Source organism: Sus scrofa, chromosome 3 (assembly GCF_000003025.6).
Source record: "Sus scrofa isolate TJ Tabasco breed Duroc chromosome 3, Sscrofa11.1, whole genome shotgun sequence".
NCBI classification, from domain to species: domain Eukaryota; kingdom Metazoa; phylum Chordata; class Mammalia; order Artiodactyla; family Suidae; genus Sus; species Sus scrofa.
In genome coordinates this window covers 103583410-103606402 of record NC_010445.4, presented here as the reverse complement: position 1 = coordinate 103606402, position 22993 = coordinate 103583410, and the positions used below count along the sequence as shown (strand labels likewise).

General features: G+C 39.0%; 1 protein-coding gene across 5 annotated transcripts in view; it reads right to left on the bottom strand.

Moving 5' to 3' along the window:
* The window catches only part of FEZ2 (fasciculation and elongation protein zeta 2), a 46642-nt gene that overhangs the window by 6453 nt on the left and 17196 nt on the right, over positions 1-22993 (bottom strand). Inside the window, exons 5-8 of one of the 5 annotated variants that reach the window (XR_002342783.1) lie at positions 22105-22373; positions 18346-18404; positions 18027-18142; positions 15583-15724 (exon numbers count right to left, since the gene is read on the bottom strand). Coding sequence is in view for 4 of the 5 variants with exons in the window: in XM_003125247.6 (XP_003125295.4) it covers positions 1513-1588; positions 3831-3911; positions 22105-22373 (426 nt within the window). In the remaining variant the exon portion in view is untranslated. Of the gene's footprint in view, positions 1-1512; positions 1589-3830; positions 3912-15582; positions 18405-18424; positions 19396-22104; positions 22374-22993 lie in introns of those variants that run through there. The other 4 variants (XM_003125247.6, XM_003481247.4, XM_021087643.1 and 1 more) reach the window with 4 other exon arrangements.

The window sequence follows — 22993 nt, the reverse complement described above, 5'->3', positions numbered from 1 at the left end:
ACTTGTTAACTTCCTAAGTTTTCTGGAAAAGTAGAGGGCTGGCCACCCTTTTAGTCTCTTAATTCTTTATTTTAGACAAGCTGGCATCACAGAAGTATAACATGTTTTGAAAAGTGATGGAGCATGATGATGTGAGAAAAAAGAATCTATATATGTATGAGTAACTGGGTCACCATGCTGTAGAGTAGAAAATTGACAGAACACTGTAAACCAGCTATAACGGAAAAAAAAAAAAACTATTATATGTTCGAGGGAAAAAAAAAAGTGTTTTGCAAAGTGCTCATCACCAAAGGAAAGAATAAAAGCTTCAGGTTAGCCGACTGGCAGCTTACACGTAAGATATTCTTTTCTTTTCCTGTGCTGCCCCCACCCATGCCTCTATATTCTCAATTTCCAAGGTCAGTATCATCAACATCCACTCACATGATGCTCTCTAATTAACAATCATCACAAATATTTACAGAGATCCTGTTGTGGCTCAGTGGTAACGAACCCAACTAGCGTCAATGAGGACGTGGCTTTGCTCAGTGGGTTAAGCATCTGGCGTTGCTGTGGCTGTGGTGTAGCCAGGGAACTTCCATATGCCACAGGTGCAGCCCTGAAAAGACAAAAACAGAAAACAACAAAAAACCACAAATATTTACAATCAGAAAGAACCTAATAGATCAGCAAATTCAATCCCTTCAAGAAAAACAAGGCTGAGTGATTGACTTAGGCCAAATCACACATATATTAATTCATTTACCATGAGGTAAGGAGAACAAATATTTTAATCCTCATTTTCCTCTGTGACCAAGAGAAGGTAAATGACTTCCAAGGATATCCCTGTGAATAACAGGGCTAGAACCCGAATTCAGTTCATTTATGGCTATCACAGACATTCGATATAATGTATATTACATCAAAAAATTAATTTAAAATGCAAGCCCCTTGATGGTGGAGTATTATTGTCTGCTTTGTTCACTGAAGTACCCCAAGTGCCCAGAACATGGCCTGGCAGAGTAGCCCCTCATTAAAATATTTGCTGAATGAGAGAATATTCTTAAAATATTACTATCGATTTATTCTACTTATAACTTCTTACCTTGGGTTCTACATTCCCAAGAAAGGAAAGTGTTTTAGGCCACAATTCTCCAGAATCTTTCCCATTGAGTTACTAACAGTCATACTAATAAAAGATCCACGAAGCAATAATTATTTATTAATGACTCTGCTCTTACATATACAAGATGTGACAGAAAATTATCTTTTTCCCCCCCAAAACTTCAGCTTGTAAATATTTTAAAAGGTAATAAAAACAGAAAAAAAAAATACAAATCAACTCTAGATTTAGTGTTGTGTTTGTCGTCACAGCCATTTATGGTTTCATTCTCGAAAGAATACACAGTGATATTCATCATTTACTATCCCAAATTGACAAAACAAAACAATAACAACAAAACCAGCCAATTAAAATCAGTATATATACAATCAGCAAATATAAACAAGGTAACAGATTTTGTCTTGGCTTACTTTTTGTTAGTACTTGAAGATCTTCAACGGATGGTGGTCCGTTCTTTTTCTCATAAGGAATAACTGTTGTCAAGTACTGCCAAGTTAAAAAAAAAAAAAAAAAGTCACTGAATCTGAATTACCTTCTTGCAAAAACTTGATGTAGTTACTAGCAGGTCTGTTTTATAACACGAAACAGAAGCCACTTTAGTAATGAACACATGTATCTTACTATCTCAGCCAGAGCTCATTGTTTTTGCCCACCTCTATTTCATACAAGCTCAATATTTACAGGAATATCTACTCTTCTGCCTTTCAGTTACTGAAAGTTTCACAGGAGTACATCTGTCCAATTTGTTCATTTTGAAAGGGAAGTCTTATCTAACCTTCCCCTTAGATTTCAACACATTTTTGAAATGATAACTTAAACTAAAAGCATAACCATTCTGCATAGCAAAATAGCTCCCAATAATCAATTCTGTTTCAGACCATTTTCTTCTAGTTGAACAAAGTAGTCACACGGATAACTTCTGACAACTTTAGGAACACATACCAGCTTTCTCTAGACGCTAACCAGGACACACATACCCAACGAATTTGAGGTGTTGTTACTATTATTACTTTCAATTATTGTGTAAGTAGTTATAAACGATCAAAGATATTAAAGGAAAAGAAAACTGAAAGGAGAGACAGGTCTAATAAATAGTGAAAATTCATGTCTGATGGAAACAAACTGCCTCGTTCATTATTGTGAAGGCTCACAGGTATCGGTTATATCCTCTATAACATGTCCCATGCAAGCAGAATCTAAAAATTACTATTCAGATTCTATTTTGACCACTCCACCAAAAAAAAAAAAAAAAAAAAAAATGGACAATGCACTACAGTTTGCATGCACCTGTCTAAGGTCATGGGTGTTTTTCCTTGGAATCTCTCTAGACCCACCCATTATTTGGCCTCTTCCCTGAATCTCAGTTCTGTTCCTAATCCTCTTTGAATGATATTATCCCACTCATAACCCAAAAACAAAACAGAACTGCTTAACAATGACTGGTTCCAATGAATTGTTCAATCTTTAAACAGCTTAATTTCTGCCATCTTTTTGGTGTAGGCATTCCCAAGGTGACACCCAGTTGTATAACCAATTATGTTTCTGTGTAGAGAATATACAAGGAGCCAGAAACATGCCCTCCTGGGGCCTCACTAATAGCATGCATGCTGGGCAACTTGGAGAAGTGTCAGGAAGCCAAATTCTGGCACACACACTATCTGGATACACTTTCTGCCCTTCCTGCCCTACACCCATGTTTTGGGTCAGTTGGAAGTTATCCTGCCATCTTGTGGGTTTGAGAGAGATGAGAGGCAACAGAATAAAAATTAAAAAAAAAAAAAAAAAAAAAAAAACCTCAACCATCCCTTCATGGAACCCACTTATGAGCTACAAATGTCAGCATGAAAGATTATTTTCATGTTGATTATTTCCCTTCTTGAGGAATTCACAACTAGCTGCAGGAAAAACATAGGTTCAAATGTCTTCCTCTGATAAAACTGCCTCTAAACTGCACTCTGCAGACTTTCTCAGCCTTCGCTTAAGAGCTGAATTGAAAAGTTTTCTTTTTGAAGGGAAGGTTTCAATTGTGCGTGAAGGTTTCAACTGAGAAAAGTAATTTTAAGCACACTCCATGTAGATGTGTTTCCCATGCTCATGACATTCCTTAAATCATTATATATTTAAAAAAAAAAAAGTTAACAAAAAGCAACTACTACACATTTGACTATATATTTATACCCATGTATGATTTTGGATCATGTCTTATGCCTCATTCAGCAGACAACTGAATTGGCTGACCACATGATACATCTTAAAAACAGATGAACTGCATTTAAAAGTAGATGGGATACACTCTACAGACATTTTGACCTAGAACTCTAGTCTAAAAGATGCCAACATCTGGCCTTCGATCCCCCCAAAATAAGATGTTGTTTTCTGGGCTTTTAGAATTAAAGCAGCATATTCTAGCTTAGTTATTTTCAGTTATATAGTTTACACATGCAATTCAGTAAGTCAGTACATTAATACCTACTTATTTAAAGGTAAGAATGAAAAATGGAGCTCTAAAACATATATTAAGAACGCATTTAGTCAATGGTCCAATTTGAAAAAGGCTTTTTCCTAAAGGGAAATGCTACGCCTTATCAAGGCTATAAATATAATGAACTTTTTATTTCTCTCTTTTAAGTAATAGTCTTAGTAAATTAGTAAAACCGCCAGCTTTCAGGACCTTCACTTACACAGAGAGTAAAAAGCAGAGAATGAGGAAAATAAGATAACCAAGCACCTGTTTCTCTCCACCTGAATTTCCAAACGTGTGGCGGAGGCCATTCTGAATGACATTTGAGATGCCTTCCATGCTGAAGCGCTAAAGGCAGCGATATACGGCCAGGAAGAAAAGGACAGAGAAAGAAGTTCAAAGACTATTAGTAAGAGTGTACACGATGACTTATGTGCCAAAGAGGCAAGCAGTTAGAAAATGCCACTACTCATTCAGATAAAGCAGACAAAATCATGCTGTTTTAAAATGCTTTTGCTTCCATTTCTTTGCAAGTCAAATGCAAAAGCAACTACTTTTATGCTACTGTATTCGTGCAGAGATTTCCTGACGTAGTTTACAAATAAATTTGCTCCAATATATAAACACTAAACTGTACACATATTTACTTTATGCAAAATTGACCACATAATTTTAAAGATACCTTTTGATATTGTTTACCTACATTTTTTCACAAGTCTGAAAACTTCACACTAACAGTATGCATATTTTCAGCCTAAGTTTGCATATTTCTACCCTAGGTTTGGAGAACATTAGCATAACATTTGGCAAATGAAAACACTGTTACTCAGAGAGCTGATTATTGCTTCCCACTCGCTCTTCAGGCCACCTGCCACCGCCTTGGTGCAGAAATGTGAACTGGAAGAGCACATACACTTCCTGGAGAGCAGAGTGGATCCCATAAGACTTCAGCAGACTTTTCCATTCTGTTTCTAGGAAACAATTCTCACTTCTTTCTCCCAGCAACCTTCAAGACTTCCTAGAATTCAGCAGTCTGAGAGGGGAATATTGTTTTCCTACACTGCTCATCTTGATTTGTAACCAGTCTACAATGTCAGCAGACAGTGAAGAGTCCAGTGGCACCTCTGTGGCTGCTGAGTCAAAGGCCTTGGATGGATCCTCTTACAGCATGACTAATTAAGGGGAAAGGCATTTTTGAGAAGGAAATTCAGTCTTGATTCACCGGATGGTTCCTTCCCCTGGAATTTTACAGGGGTGAGTTGAATCAGTAGATACATTTGAGGAGTCAACATAAAGAATACTTTCCCAGGCCCTAAGGAACAAAAAAAAGGAAACCAAGGCAATGGTCTCTTCCCTCAAGAAATGCAGTTTAGCCCAGTGATTCTCAGAATATGGTCCAGGGACCCCCCACACCCACTCCCACCCTGCTCCCAGGAAGTCTCTGAAACCCACTCTGGGGTCCACGAGCTCAAAATTACTTTCTTAGAAATACTTAGACACAGTTTGTCTTTTCCACTCTCATTCTCCCATGACTTGAGCTGCATTATTTCAGATGACAGACGGGACGCAGAAGCAGATTTGAGAATCGAGCTGTCTGTGATTAAGTCAGAAATTAATGAGATTGACAAAAGTGTCTAGCAATGCCATTTTCCACAATCTTTTACATAGTTATTTCTCATACAAACAATAAACTACTTATATAAGCATTAATGAATTTCTTATCGGTACTTTTAAATGGGTTAATATGTTAAAATTCATTTTAATTTCTAATACTGTAAAATATAATCCATATAAACAAAAGCTCTTTGGAGTCTTTGATAAATTTAAGAGTATTAAGAAGAACACAAAATAAAAAGCTGAGAAACATCAAAAGGTTTCATCTTTGAAGGAGTTAAATGCCTCTATCACTCACATACACAATGGTGTTACTGAAAATCCAAGTATCAAATTTTACCATTTTGTGGGAGCTTGGACAACTATACCAGTCCTCCTGAACCATCATTCTTCCCCTCCTGGGCCCTCCCAGATCTGCATTCCATTTCTTTCAGCAAGAATCAAATATCTGGTCAATATGCCCCCACTAAACATGCTATACTTTGCTGTAAGTAACTCTCACTTTTGATGAAACATGTTAGTTTTGTTTTGTTTTGGTAATGATTTTTATTGTTTCTATTATAGTTGATTTACAGTGCTCTGCAATTTTCTACTATATTGCCAGGTGACACAGTCACACATACATATAAACATCTTTTTTCTCACATTATCATGCTCCATCATAAGTGACTAGATATAGTTCCCAGGGCTATACAGAAGGATCTAAAGCAGGTTAGTTTTAAAAGAAAACTTACAGATAACCATGTTTGTAGATTTTTCACATGATATCATATAATGTGTTCATATAATGTGTTCACATTTTTAAATGGATTATCAAAAGAAATGACTTCTTAGGTTCTAGCATCTGCAATAAAACTTATGGGAAACTTTTCAAATAAACAAGTCAGCTCTTTTTAAAAGGAAATTATGTATATCAAATACACTTCCTTTCAAAAGCAACAAAGAGGAAAATAATTTTCTATATTAACTTCACTTATATACAGGCATGTTAAAGCTAGATATAAATTCAGAACATCTCAAGCAGATGAAACATTTTAGAATCCATGTGTTAGAAAACTATGGTAATACTTCATATTTGAATTGTATATTCTAAAAATATATTCTAAAAACCTTTACTTCCCATCCCTTGGGGAAGGGTAGGGGTAGTTTATGCAGATTTTTTAATTCTTAAGCTATATATATGTAATTAAATTTCTTTTTCTTTTTTGGCCACACCCATGGCATGCAGAAGTTCCAGGGCCAGGGATCAAATCAGAGCCACAACTGTGACAATGCCAGATCCTTAGCCTGCTGAGCCACCAGGGAATTCCTAAATTTCTTTATTAAATGTCCATTGTGGATATTTCTGAGCTATTTCAACTGCCAATAGCCTATGTGTAAAAGATGGCTTTCAGGCAACCAGGCTTAGTGGAAACAAATGATCACATAATCATGTGAAGCCACAGTTACTCAGGAAAATACAAAACTAAAAGTTTTTTTTTGTTTTTGTTTTTGTTTTTTTGTCTTTTTGCCATTTCTTGGGCCCTCCCGCAGCATATGGAGGTTCCCAGGCTAGGGGTTGAATCGGAGCCATAGCCACCAGCCTACGCCAGAGCCACAGCAACGTGGGATCCAAGCCGCGTCTGCGACTTACACCACAGCTCACAGCAATGCCGGATCCTTAACCCACTGAGAGAGGCCAGGGATCGAACTCGAAACCTCATGGTTCCTAGTCGGATTCTTTAACCACTGAGCCACGACAGGAACTCCAAAACTAAAAGTTGATCCTGGAGAAAGAATAAAAGGAACTCCCTGAAGAACCTTTGCCCTTGCGGCTGATGGTAACTGAGTCAGCAGCCAGGCCCAGCAAGCCCAACTGTGTCCTGATCAGGTAGGCAATGTGGCAGTCAGTAAGGTTCTACTGGGAAAACAACAGAACAAGAAAAAAATCAGAAGATTCATGGGAAATACAAAGAAACCAACTCTAAGATGTGGCTGAGCATTGCACCCCCAAGGCTCCAGTTGTCATCAACTCCAACCTCCCCAGGAATCACACAGTAACAATTTTCTCCCTTCACTCCAAGTTCAAAGTCTCCCTCTGCTGCTCTTTCCCACATTGTCAGTTTTAAATTCTCAAACCCTCAACCTATCTCTTTCTCCAGGTTTCCAGAAACAGCTCTTCCTACCACCGTTTCTTTGGTGCTGAGGTCTGCAGACACTTTTTGGCTCCCTCTGAGACATCCGGTAAGCTCTCCTCCTGGACCACCTCCCTGGATGCCTAGATGCCATGCTCTCCCAGAACCCCTGGCTCTTGACTGCTTCTCCTGAGAGGTGCCTCTTCCTTTATTCACCTCTTATATACTGGTGTTTCCCTGAGATTGTGTCCCTATTTTTTTTCTCATGTACACTCTGAATCTTCCCACTCCATCATTTCAACTTCTGCCTCTGTAGATCTCCAGCTCTACTTTACTAAGAGCAGCAAAATGCTATGAACAGAGCTCAGCAAAAAGGAAGGCTCAGGAAACATTAGCTACCTTTAGTATAATGTCCCTCGTGAGCTTCACTTGTATGTATAATGGCCTATTGAACATCTGTACTTAAAACTCATCATATCCAAACTGAATTCATCTTCCTCTCCCACACCAAAAAAAAATTTTTAATTAAAAGCCTGTTTCTCCTTCAACATTCTATACTTCTCTCCTTCATTTGCTCATTCTTTCAAAAAATATTCTAAGCCACGTATGATTCCAGGGATCAAGGATTCAAAGTGAATACATCAGCCAAGGCCCCTCCCCTCCTCGTGACCTTCCAGCCTAGAAGGAGCAGGAAAAGTAAAGCGAGTAAGGGAACTAGATAACTGCAGATAATGCATACCCTGCCCCTAGCCTCAACAATTAAAAACTGCATGCCTACTTTATACCAGGAGGTCAGAAAAAACTTCTCCTAGGAGGCGATAGATAACTGCAGATAATGCATACCCTGCCCCTAGCCTCAACAATTAAAAACTGCATGCCTACTTTATACCAGGAAGTCAGAAAAAACTTCTAGGAGGTGATATCTGAGCTGAAACATAGATTATACACCCACCAAGATGAGCTACAAAGGACAATAGACAAGAGATCCTCTCAGAGCAAAACCAAAAGCAGCCAAACTGGCCAACCAAGGATTTTACTCTATGGCCAGTGTGCAGGGGTTCTGCTTCTCTCCTCCAGAAGGATGTGAAACAGTAGCTACTGAGTATTTCCATTGTCCCCTCCTTCCAATAAGGGGTTTTACTGCAGCAGCCCTGTTCTCACTCCATCTTTGTGTGCAGGATGTGCCAGAATGGAAGCTAACCCTTTGTACCACAAGGGGCTCCATCATCCAGAGCTGATGGAAAGGACAGGCACCCCCTCAAAGATGCTGTCTGGATGCAGTTACTGTGGAAGAGACTTGCATATCTCCTTTGAGGAAGGGAGTACGTGGGTTCTACCTATGCTGGCTGGAGGCAGAAATCAGTGACCCAGCCCTGGCTCCTTCCTTCCCTAGGGCCCCAACCAATAGAGTCAATCCCCTTAATATCTCTGAAACTCAACCCTTTTCCCATAGCCATCACTCCTTTCGCTTTTTTTTTTTTCTTTTCACTTTTCTTTTTATGGTGCTATGGGTCCAATCAGAGCTGTAGCTTCCAGCCTACATCACAACCATGCGACATGGAATCTGAGCCACATCTATGACCTACACCGCAGCTTGCAGCAATGCCAGATCCTTAACCCACTGAGCCAGGTGAGGGACTGAACTGGCATCCTCAGAGACACTACGTCGGGTTCTTAACCTGCTGAGCCACATTGGCAAGTCCCTCTTGGCTCATTTCTTACCGATGACAGCAACAGCCTCCAAATCAACTCCTTATCTCTAGCTGTCTCCTTCCAATTAGTTCTCCTTGAAACACTGAAGCTTCCCTTCAAGAGACAAATCTGAACATGCAACAAGCCACTTAAAACCTCTCCTTGGCTTCCTACAGCCTTTCAAGACCAAATTCCACAGCACAGCACACAAAGCCCTCCATCCTCTGGCTTCACTTGGCTACTCCACACCCTCTTCTTCTTGACTTACTTCCTCCCTCAACTTCCAGCCATAATGAACAACCTCAAGTTCCTAAGATGTCCCTGTCACCATCAAGAGGGTGCCTACACTATGCACTCTGCTCCATCTGTCCCAGGATTCAATTCAGATGCCCTACCCAACCTAGGACTGACAGTAATGTACACACACCTCAACCACAGGACAGCACCAGGCATAGAAAACACTACAAGCATGGCAGCTGTCTTGAATACACCAATTCTCACCCTATCCCTAGGTTTCTCAACCCTGACTCTACCACCATGGGGGTCAGATATGCAGTTTTTGTTGTGGGGGCAGTCCTGTGAATTGTAGAATGCTGAACAGCATTCTGGGTCTCTGCTCAGCATGATGCTGGTGACACTGACCTCCACCCCTCCAATTTGTGACAATGACAAACTCTTCCGGACATTGCCTAATGTCTCCTCGGGGGCACACTGGCCCGGTTGAAAATCACTGCCTGCACACTGGATAGTTTGCCATAGATCCCCAGCCCACAGGCAGCATGCTCCTGGAGACTAGGCTTTACTCTGCATCCTTGACCCCCATGCTGGCTCATAATGAGAGATCAATATGTGCTTGCCTAAGAGTACCAAATGAAAAGATCCAAGTTTTTCAATTTGCCAATGATGCAAAGTGAAATAAATCAGAGAGAGAACAACAAATACTACATGATCTCACCTCTATGTGGCATCTTTAAAAAATAAAATAAAAACCTAAACTCAAAGAAAAAGAGATCAGACTTGTGGTTACCAGAAGTGGAGGGGGAACTGGAGGAAAGTAGTTAACAGGTATAAACCTACGAGATAAATAAGGTCTAACGATATAACGTAAAACATGGCAACGTACACTGACACATATAAGAATAAATCCTAGGGGTTCTCATCACAGGGAGAACTTTTTTTCCTCTTCTTTTTATTGTATTTACATGAGAAGATAATGTTTGCTGATCCTACTGTGATAATCATTTCACTGTTTATGTAAATCAAATCCTCATGCTGTACACCTTCAACTCACACAAGGATATAGCAATTATCTCTGAAATAAAACTGGAAGAAAAGATATTTTTCAAATGGAAGGCGGGTGGAGTAGAGGCCAAGACCTAAAGAAAAACAACACAGGAAGAAAAAACTTGGGTTGAGGTTAATTTTTCATAAATTCAACTCCATCTCAAAATCTTCAGGGAGAAAATTAAGGTCAGATGCCCGTTGTGTCTGCCCACAAAGCACAGCCTATCCTCAGCACGCAGGAGGCACCTGATTGACAGGCACTGGCTTCAACTGTAAAATTCTTCACCAATTTCTTCCCCTACCCGTGAAATACTTACAGATTTTTTTTTCATGGAGCCAGAAATGACGCTTTAGCCAAAAGCATTTGGAATCCAGAAAATTGTTCAAAAGTCAACTTACATAGAAAAACGTTGGACTAGAAGTCGGAAATGTGGGTTCTCTCCCAGCTGTACTACTAACTGTGTGACATGATAGCAGTCCCTAATCTCCCAGAGACCTGTTTCCTCACCTGTGAAACAGATGATTAAATGATGTCTTTTTTAAAGGTCTTATTTGTAAATTTTATGCATCTGTAAGTTAACTTGACCAAGAAGATCTGTTATTTTTGTAAGGCGGCAAATCGAAACCATACTTACATATGCACTCGTATGTGCACAAGCACACACACACACACACGTGTGTGTGCACATAGAATAGTATAGGACTAAAAGGTCACATAGGCTATGATGTTAAGTGTTCTAGAATAACTGAACTGCCCCGCCAAATGTTACATTCAGAGTTGTCTACTCCCATGGCTCCCTTATTTTTCTGTGGACAGGACTACATTTTGAAGAGACAGACTAGATCTTAGTCTCACCATCCCAGCGACCTGCACAGTGCCCGTGTCACGGCAGGCATTCATACACGTCTCCTAAGCTGACGCTGTAACACACCTAAGACCAGTCTTAGTGTCTGAGATAACCATATCAAGAGCCCTCTCAACTTCTTGCAGGAGAGAAACTTTTTTAAAAGAGCCAAAAGGCAAAAATGATCTGAGGATGAAGAGAAGAAAGATGACATGAAGAGATATAAGGTTATTTCAAAGGAGTAAATGGCAGAGTTCTGGAAGAGTCCACTGAAGAACCTAATCTGGGAAATCAAAATGAGATTTATTATCTTAGGGGAGTAAGCAAAAAGAGTAGCAAAAAGAAGATCAATGAATTAGAGAGGGATCACGGAACAGATAGACTACCAGCTAGACCAGGAAGGAACAGGAAAAGAGTTCTGCAGAGGACACAACAGATTCTGCTTCACAACTGCCCTGTAAATTCCAAAAACAATACCCCCTCTTGGGAGGCAAAATGAATTTGAAAAAGATAAAACCTCAGAGGCAGATTAAATTTACTTTTTAGTCAACGTCACCTCATTTAGAAACACTGCATTTAAATCCTTGAGAGCAGATGCAGTTGTTATGAGGTGCTTATGGTATCTAACTGGGCCAGAGGGAAGACTTTATGCTTAAATTTTGTAAGTAGGGAGAGAGAGCGTAGAGGGATGGAGAGGAGGGAAGGAGAAAGAGAAATGGAAAGAGGGAAGAAGAGAGGCATTTCTTTGTTGACCATTTCTCAAGGTGAAAGTGCCAGAGCCATGTGAAAGCACTGACAGAGGTTAAGTCTCGCGGTAACGAGTCCTCCATGAAATGAAGGACATTCCATAAAGGGCTGCTGCAGTTTAATTAAAACAAACAACTGCAAGACATATGTCACAAAGCCCAATCCTGCCTCCATGTAATGCATCATTTCTAGACTTGAAGGAAAGGATCCAAATGTTTGAATTCAGGGCCAAGAGCTCATGAAGATTCTGTGAGTCTAAAATTATTTGGTAATTTATCCACTGCATCTTTATGAAGCAGTTAACAGCTCCATAAAAAGCCGTTGTCAGAATAGCATTTTTGATGGAGCCCATTTATAAGCAGGAAAATGATTAAGCGTCTTAGTATTCATGTTATTGTTCCCCTCGCCACTGACAAAGTGCCAAAGTAACGTGCAAGGACGGGAGAAGGGGGTTACTGAGTTCAGGGCCTCGGTCCCGTGGTTCGTACTGAGAACACTCATGATCATTTCCTTCCCTGACGTGAGTAGGTATTACAGTCGCAAAATCGGTCACTTTCTGGAATCTTTTCCCAGACAAAACCAGGAGCAACAAAGTGTAAACAAGATATAGAAGATTAAAAGAAAATCTGTAAAAATCTGCAAGAGGCCAGAAATGAGCCAGGACCCCATGCCCATCCACGCACAACGTGGCTACACAGCTCAGAGATGGAGGACTCAGAGCCACGGGCTCCCTGTACCTGCTCTGGACAGCGCTGTACCTCTCCGCTCCAAGGCACACTGGCTCTGTGAACTGAGGCCTCCACTGAGCTTTTGTTTACCCATTAATGAAATGGCAGTAATAATAATATTGACTCTAATGGGGTTGTTGTGAGGATTAAAGGAAATATCCAAGGAAACACTTAGCAAAGTGTTCAGCAAATATACCTGTTCAAAAAAAGTCTGAGCTGTATTCCTTTCAAAAGGCTAGAACATTTGTGACATGACTCCCAAAGAGAAGTAACCATACTTTTCTATTTTTCTCCTGAAGAGTAAACAGTATTTCAAGTTTCCTCCTAGAAATAAAATGGCAACTGAGCAATAACCGCCTTGATTATAGGCTCTAGTTTAAAAGACTGAAGACAACACAAAGACAAGACACCACTGTCTGCCACTGAATGTAGAAATCAGCCAGAAGACTTGAATGGAAAACAAGTAACACTTTCAGGTAATTCAAGGTCTTTCTGAACAATGAAAAGCAAAGAGCTAAAGATACCATAAACTGAGAAGCAACACAAATCAGATACAGCAGTTGTTGGTTTGTTCATTCTTTTCCAAAGTCCTAATCATACCAACTCATTCTTTGCACAGTAGATTGACTAGATTAACTAATTTCACAGAAAGCAGAATCCAAGGCAGGGAAAAGCCAAAGTAACCCAGAGGTCAGGAAATTCAGAGTATTCTAGCCATCAACTTTTCTTAAGTGAAAGGCAGCTGAGGCCTCATCCACACCCAGTCACACAAATCTCTAACTAGCCAGAAAATCTTTTAAAATATCAAAGCTCAATATCAGAAAGAAAAAAGGTTGGGAAAAGCAATTAGGAAATGCTTTTCATCTACTTCTGACTCTTAGTCTAATCTATGCTCTCTGATTCCATTAATATTCTTTATAATCAAGAGGCCCAAAAGAAAGTGAAATTTAAACATATTGCTCTTTATAATTCACATCATTTCTAATAGTGTGACACTATTTTCCAATATTAATTTATAGAATAGTAGTTATAATTTTTAATTAAAACTCTAAAAGTAATCAAAATACAAAACATGAGAAAAGCACAGAACTGAAAGTAAATTACGTGTAAAAAAGAGTAAAAACATTCAAATTATTAAGCTTTTACTTAAGACTAAAAATTGATCTTGCTTATTTTGACACTTCTTTAAATCAATTAATTTTATAGTGAATTATAAGGCAGTTATAAATGCAAATTTGACCTGAAATATTTTTTAAAAATATCCAAGTCAGAAAATATGAGCTACAAAGATAAATATTTGACATGTATTAAATATTAAACTATTTTATAAGTTCACTCTCAGAGCAGAAAAATGTAATATGAAATTTTCAAAGTTAAGAGTTAAATGGAATAGCATCAGCTTAATTTTTTGTATCTGAAGACTTTTAAATTTTTAATCTTTTTTTTTTTTTTTTTTTTTTTTGTCTCCTTAAGGCCACAGTCTCAGCATATGGAGGTTCCCAGGCTAGAGGGTCAAACTGGAGTTGTAGCGGCTGGCCTACACCACAGCCACAGCAATGCCAGATCCGAGCCACATCTGCCACCTACACCACAGCTCACAGCAACTCCGGGTCCTTGACCCACTGAGCAAGGCCAGGGATCGAACTTGCATGCTCATGGATATTAGTCAGATTCATTTCCGCTGACCCAAGACATGAACTTCTAAATTTTAATCTTAATATGGTTATTAATTATTGGTAAAAATTTTCAAGGCTACTAAAACTACAGTGAAATAATTCACCCTGGCAATTTTACAAATTCTTTCCTGATACTTATGGATACTCTCAGTATATAAGATTACAATTTCCTGGCATATATGGCTTTATATGAATTTGTGTTATACTAACAAACAATTAACAAACCTCTTTAAGACATAAAGGAGTCAAGAATAGACTCCTGATTTTTACTATAATAACTGCTAAGGAGTTCCTGTTGTGGCTCAGTGGTCAATGAATCCGACTAGGAACCATGAGGTTGCAGGTTCGATCCCTGCCCTTGCTCAGTGGTCAAGGTTTCGGCGTTGCCGTGAGCTGTGGTTTAGGTTGCGGACATGGCTCGGATCCCGCATTGCTGTGGCTCTGGTGTAGGCTGGCAGCTACAGCTCCGATTCGACCCCTAGCCTGGGAACCTCCATATGCCGCAGGATCGGCCCAAGAAATGGCAAAAAGACAAAAAAAAAATAAAAAATAAAATAACTGCTAAGTCATGAACACTCACTATTACAGTCTAACACAAGAAACCAGTGCAGAAAACAAACAGTAGATAATGATAAAATATTAAAAACTGGTGATAACATATTTCTCTAGGCAATACTACCTTTCATAAAATAAATGTTCTACATCTAAAATAGTTCATAGGCATGATTTAACAATATATGACTAAGTTTCTCTCCACCCTACAATGACTTTCCATTTTAGGCCTAACACTAAGTTTTACGAATGCCTTTTGGAGGCCGGGGGGCTGCACCTGGAGCATATGGAAGTTCCCCTGCTAGGGGCTGAACTGGAGCTGCAGCTGCCAGCCTACACCACAGCCACACCAGATCCACGCTGCATCCGTGACTAAGCTCATGGCAACGCTGGATCCTTAACCCTCTGAACTGGGTTGGAGATGAAACCCATGTCCTCATGGATACTAGTGGGGTTCATTACACTGAACCACAACAGGAACTCCGAGGAATTCTCTTTATAATAAAGAAATACAGTCATACTATAAAATATCACCAACAAATTATTGCTGCAAATGTGTTAATATTTACATTTCAGTATGTGTTTAGGGCAGACTTTATATCCTCTCAACTACTACTACTTAGAAAAGGAGAGGAAGCAGCCCCTTTTCCTCTTCTCTACCTTCTTTAAACTACCTTTTATCAGTGTATATAATTACAGTGCAACAGGACTACTGACGTTTTCATTTTTTTTTCATTAGTCCCCCAATCTGGAGACAACTGGTCTACCTGCTGGCTCTCATCACTTAGCTACTGAGAATCTGACACACACAGCACAAAGGTCTGTCGGTAGGCAGGATGCCTGTGGCAAGTCGCTTGGAGATGGATGGCATCACCTTCTGCAGGTACAACTCAGGCTGCTGGTGGGGCCCTGAGGAAAGAAATAACTCAACACTCTTAGGAAAAAACAAGGGTATGTTTATAATAAATTGTAGTCACAATATAATGATCCTTTTATCTACAAAACTCATAATATAATGATCCTTTTATCTATAAAATTCACTTAAATGGGAGTTTATACCTTTTTTCTTCTAACTTTCAATTTTATCAAGTTTAGTCTACATTGGGGGTTGGCACTTTCCATAAAGGGCTAGAGAGTAAATATTTTAGGTTTGTGGGCCTCACAGTATCTGCCACAACTATTCAACTCTGTCCCAGTAAACTCTGTCCTATAACCAAAGCAGTTACAGACCACATGTAAATGAAATGACATGGATGTTCTAATAAAACCTTATTTATAAAACCAGCAGAGGGTTGATTAGGCCCTCAAGCAGTAATTTGCCTTGCCAATCCCTGGGCTAAATCAACTGAGCAAATATGAAATTTTAAAATTCCAAATTGAAAAGAAACAACAACAAGAAGCCAGGTCCATGTTATTTTATTTTATTTTATTTTATTTTTTTCTTTTTTTAGGGCCACACCTGCAAGCATATGAGGTTCCCAGGTTAGGGGTCGAATTGAAGCTACAACTGGCAGCCTATGCCAGAGCCATAGCAGTGTCAGATCCGAGCCACATCTGCGACCTACACCACAGCTCAAAGCAACGCTGGATCCTTAACCCACTGACTGAGGCCAGGGATCGAACCCGCAACCTCATGGTTCCTAGTCTGATTCGTTTCCACTGTGCCACGACAGGAACTCCAGTCCATGTTATTTTAAAAAGCACCAAATTCAAGTAGTTATGCCAGAACAATTCCTTCTAGGCTTACTGCTAGCATAAATTAGAACAACTTCAGGACAATCTAATAGTAGCTGTCTAAATAAAATACATTTCTCTTCCCTTACAGTCAGTTTTAGTCAAGATTAAATGAAAAACTACTACTGAGGCATTTTTGCATGTAAAAGGGAAAACAGTTGACTATTAGTCATAATATGAACTCAGTGAGTCATCAAGACAGATGAACCTATGCATCTGTCCAAGAAAAATATATACAAGAAAGACTATCTATTGTTCAAGCCCTAGCTGCCCCCAGTTCTTAAGCAGTTTCTCTCCAACCACTAAAAGCAAGAAATTAGTATAATATGACTCTCTTTAAAATGGAGTCACTGATTGCTAATATCCCAAACGTTTTCAGAATTAACCTCTTCAGGTTAGATTGAAGCAATTATACTTTTTGCTGGTGGTGACAGCAACACACTAGAACTCTCTCTTGAAAGTTCAGTGTAATACAGCCACCAGAAAAGATACTATAGATTCCCATCTTCTCAATCCTTAACTTCAAATAAGCAAGCTTCCTATATGACTTTTAATTTACAAACATTGGATTCTCAAGGAGGAAGTATGTCCATTTTCATTCTTACAAGCCTACTAACGTATCATATTAGTCAGGTAATTTAATTTAGTAATGGTCGTCATCTGGAGTTATCTGAGGTTGTAAAGACAACCACTACTACATTAAATTACCAATTTAAAGATAGCTGTTCTTGTATTCATGCGAACTGCCACTGAAATTCAATGGCCTGTCGATCTATCTGACATAAACAGAAGACTGCCCCCCCAAAAAAAATCCCTGATAGAACAATAATTCAAATACCACAAATCCAAATCCTCTGGGATTCCATCTCCTTTACAGTGAAGTTTCAATTCAATAAACATGCATTAAGTGAAAAATTAGGTGAGGTGCTGGGGAAACAACATGAATGAGCCTTTGGGAAGGCTGCACTCTTTCTAAGGAGTGACTTAAGCCAATGATTACAGTAGAGTATGGTACTAGGACATCAAAAGCATGTGCACCTTTATAAATAAATCTCAAATGTGACATAATAGGCAACTCAAAAAAGAATCCAAACAGTCAGTAGATGGAACCACTATTTGCCTATCAGATCAGTATTATGAGAAAGCTAATAACATCCATCATAAATTGGAGGTTTGGAGAAATGGCCACCCATTTATGCTGTTCCTGGGTTACACTTATGTAGGACAATTTGAAAAAAACGGTTGTTTAAAACTGCATATTCTTTGACCTAGAAACTGCACTGGTTTTGGTGAATGAGAGGATTAGTTTCACTAACCAAAAGAAATGTGTTAGAAACAAATTCATCTTTAAGAAAATGGTAACTTTAGCCTGATAAGATAAATTTCAGATACCCACAAGATATTCAGGGAGGAATGTCTAGTAAATAGTTAGGCATACAACTAGCCTTTGTTCAGGATAGATGCTAGTCTTACATACATTATTGTGTTTAATCCCTCAAAGGGTATGTAGCTGTGGCAGAATCAGGATTCAAACACAGATCTTAACCCAAAGTTCACCATCAATATGCTGTTCAGCTTCCCTGGGTTTGGCACCTGGCAGAAAGATCCAAAGTAAAAATACAGGTTTGTATATTTATTAGAAATTTATTGAGTACCTAATATGGGACCTAGAAGTACCATGAAAATAAAGTTACATTTTCTATCCTTAGGGAACCATTACAGAAACAGACATGAAAACAAAAATTTGCAATATGGTCTGAGTACTCACAGAAAAAATTAAGAGGAATAATACTAACCCCAGAAGAAGGAGAGAGTTGTCAATTCTGCACTGGAGGAAGAGTCATCGAGAAAAGTTCTAAGAAAGGAATATGATGCTTGATCATGATTTTGAAGAGTTCAAAAAAAAAAAAAAATCTCCCAAGTGGACAATGGAAATAGGAAAGGAAGGTCACCCCAGAAAGAGACAGTGGCATATACAGATGCACCAAGGCCCAAAACAGCACAATCAGTTCAAATAAATGCATACAGATCACCAATTAACAGACAGTGCCCTGCAACCATTCCAGTCTCTACTCCCCACCCCTCTGTTTCTCTAGATTTGAGTAGGGTAAAGGAGATGTCCATTGAGTCTCATTTCCCAAAAAGAAGATCAACTCTTCCAACCTCCCTTCCAAACAGAATTGGAGGGCAATCAGGAGGGGCAGTGGCAAAGTGACCACCCTACGGAAAGTAGCTCCCTACAGCATCACTATTGGTCACCTTAACCAGCCCTTCATTTTCTTGGTGGCATTTACTACTACTTGACATCACGCTGTCTATTCATTCTTTGGTTTAGTGCCTATCTGCCTTATTAGAGCATAAGCTCCAAGAGGCCACAGGCCTTGTCTGTTGTATTCCCCACTGTATCTGCAACAGTTTCCAGCATGAGAAAGACACTCTGCAAATATTATCCAAATGAATAGTTGTACCTTATCCAACATGGAACACATTACCTTAATAACTGAAACAAATCAAGATGACATTTCACTTTTTTAAGATACTCAGTATTTTAATATTTATAAGAAGCATCCCTAAGCCCACTAATTTTCTCTTCACTACAGCAAATGTTTGAAACAAAACATGTCCCCAAAATGAACACCTAACAGAGTTGAATTCTGCTCTATTCACACTCAAATATTTCATTATCGTATCTCTGGACCAAATAGAACAAGCTAGCAATTATGGATAAAGTGTTCTAACACATACCAATTGATGTTTTGTTTCAGTGAAGCATGCTTAAGGAAAAATGGAAGGAAGCTATTCCGTGCTTAAGGAAAAAGTCCAAGTCCTGCCAATAAAACAGATATCTAAAGTAGAAAGAAAAAAGTGACCAATGTTATTAGAAAACAAGTAATGCATGATATCTGTAAAAAGGGCACCAATTTTTAGAAATTGGTAGTACTGATGATAGCTAACTCTTTGAGATCAGGCTTTCCCAAAACCTCATGTTCTATAAAAGGTCTGGGGAAGGCAGAAACTTGGAATCTGTTTAGGCTAATGGTCATTTCAGTTTAAAGCTCTTTTGAGCTACTAACCACTATTTTCAGAATCATAGGTTTCAGGATCCTTATGTCACAAATGGGATGGTCTTTTGCCATCATTTTAGGCTTCAGAAAGATGGAGGGAACTAGTATCACAAGTCTAGTGATGCCCATTACCAGCCTGATTAAAGGTTTTGACCCAAATTGCAGATCAGGACTTAAGAAGCAACTTCATAAGTCCAAATATTATGAAAGAAAATTTACTGTTCCTATGAATCTATTTCAAGACTAACAAATGTTCAAATAAGACCTAAATGTTGCCTTCTCAAATCCATTTCTCAATATAAATGCCATGTAAAATTACACAATGAATCCACTCTAACCCTCTTTATACGGGAATTACAAAAAGAAGCCTTTCAATGCCTCCAGGGATGTATTTATTTTCCTCAGTGAGGTGTTAACATGAATAAATGGAGGATTTACATGTAATCCCTAAAAGCAGATAGGCAGAAATTACCAACCTTGCCATGACTTTTTAACTAAGCATTTTATTTAATCATACTTGCATAATAGGGCAATTTGAAGAGTGCAATTTTTAAAATATGAGATACAAAATACTGTCCCTAATATTTTATGTAATTTTTATTATTTATTTATTTTGTCTTTTTAGGGCCTCATCCACAGCATATGGAAGTTCCCAGGCTAGGGGTCAAATTGGAGCTACAGCTGCTGGCCTGTGCCACAGCCACAGCAATGCCAGATCCTTAACCCACTGAGCGGAGCCAGGGATCAAAGCCGCGTCCTCATGGATACTAGTCGGGTAATCGGGTTCGTTACAACTGAGCCACGATAGGAAGTCCATTTCCCTAATATTTTAAGGGAAACTTTCCAGGGTTGTATATTCATAAATGTTTTGATTTAGGGAATGTTTGGGTGGGGTATTTTTGTTTGGTGGGAGGTGTTTTTTTCAGGGCAGTCACTAGAAGCGACTCAACACTTTTCCATCAATACTACAATTTCTGAAAAAAATTTTGTTCCACATGTCTGGCAACTTTGGCAAAGTCACTTTATAAACTATATTCTTTCTATGTACAAATCACATTACACTAGGGAAACGTGCATTTACTCATAGGCCAAAAACAGTATAATGAACAGGCTACATGGTAAGATTCTTTTTGTTTGTATTAACTCTCACTGGTGGCTCAGCAACCCAGAACTGCATGCTCTTTCCTGGATTCCATCAGAGTCTGATTAATGAGATTTATGTGATAGGTATTCTTTAGAAAAAAAAAAAAAAAAAAATCAAGATTTAATCAAAGACAGTTTTTACAATTGCAAACCTTAACAGCCAACATGTAGTTATTTGAATTACCATGCTATGAATACCATGAGTTTAAAAGGTATGCTCCCTTTAGGAAAATGAATCCCTTTGTCCAACCATTAAATTATTATTATTATTTTTTTTTTTTAGGGCTGCATTTGTGGCATATGGAAGTTCCCAGGCTAGGGGTCGAATCAGAGCTGCAGCTGCCTGCCTACACCACACCCATGGCAACGCCAGATCCGAGCCACATCTGCAACCTACACCACATCTGCAACCTACACCACAACCTCATGGCAATGCTGGATCCTTAACCCTCTGAGCGAGGCCAGGGATCAAACCCACATCCTCATGGATACTAGTCGGGTTCGTTTCTGCTGCACCACAACGGGAACTCACAACCATTACATTCTAACCAATGCTTCCTCACATACAAACAAGATAAAGGTGAAAATATACAAGGTCTCAACTGATCAAAGAAACATGAAATGACCATAAGACCAATAAGGAAATGCATCTCATACACTTATCAGCTTGTGTTTGAAGTTTCATCAAGTGAACTTAAGAGGACCACTTCAGAAAAATAAGCAAAAAACAAAACACTCCATACCAAGAGTCAAATATTCAAATATCCTTAAATTGCTCTCACCAGCCAGTAATATTCTAGTCTTCCAAATACTAGGCCAAATGGCTGATGTCATGAAACTGCCTCTACCATCCTCATACTCCAACTTCACTGATAAATTAGGAGGAAAACGTTTTATTACAAGTCAACCTATGCTTTTAGGCTCAGTACAGTGGGGCTACCTCTAAAACCCCATTTTGACTATACAACTCACATGAGATAAGCAAAAATAAGAAAATATCATCCATATGCCCACCAGTTAAACATAAACAACCTCTACTAACATTTTGATGTACTGAAATTATCACTTAAAGATTTCTTTAAAACATCCTCTTTTAATGCTCCTGTTTCCACTTACTTCCCTTCTAAACATTTCAGTACCTCATTAGCTGGATAATCATTTATACCTTCACCAAGGAAACGCCTTTCTGAAGGAGCAGAGCACAATGCTGTCCTTGCACAGAAGCCCCTTGGCGCTCTGGTAAGAAGCCCCTGCTGCCCCGTCCTACACGTGTAGGCCCCACGGTGCTGGGATAACCACGGGGAAGACGGTTCCAGTGTGCGATGCTGCCTGCAAAACATCACTTACTGTGCCAGGCATGTGACTTCTCTCATTCTTGCCATTCTGAGAGCTGCCATTCTTGAGTTTCTTTTTCTTTTTGGCTGTTTCTTTGTGCTCTTTCTGTTTGTTCTGCACTTCAATGAGAACAGAAATAAAGCTGTTCTTCACTTCCTTTTCAAACTCCAGTTCATCTCTCAGGGCCAGCTGTTGCACCAGCTCTTCCGAGTACTCCTTGATGGCCGTCTCAACTTCTTCCAGCAGTTCATTTAATTCAGATACTGACAGCCTTTTCACTCCTATGACCAAAAAGCAAAGCACAGCAGACACTAAGACCAAAATGTGTCAAGGTAACGCAATGCCAAAGAGAAAAAAAAAAAAAAATTAAATTTTAAAAATCACATTCTAAATAATTAAATTGTTTATGATCTTCTCAGAATCTTCAAACTTCTGGTGGGCAGGTCTGAGTAGAGATAGGTAGACAGTTACTTCTCAAATGGCTGACAAGAAAAGTGTAACAAAATTTTTTACTTGTCTTAAAAAAAAAAAAAAAAAAAAATTCATTCCATTCCATTCCAATCTTTCAGCCAAGACTGAAAAAGCTTGTACAAAAAAAAAAAAAAAAAAAAAAAAAAAAAAAAAAAAAAAAAGGAACAAGGAGTTCCTGTTGTGGCTCAGCAGTAACATACCTGACTAGTAGCCATGAGGACATAGGTTTGATATCTGGCCCCACTCAGGGGGTTAAGAATCCAGTGTTGCCATAAGCTGCAGTGTAGGTCACAGACAGAGCTTGGATCTGGCACTGCTGTGGCTGTGGTGTAGGCCAGCAGCTGCAGCTCCAATTCGACCCCTAGACTGGGAACTCTCATATGCTACGGGTTCGGCCCTAAAGAGACCAAAAAAAAAAAAAAAAAAAAAA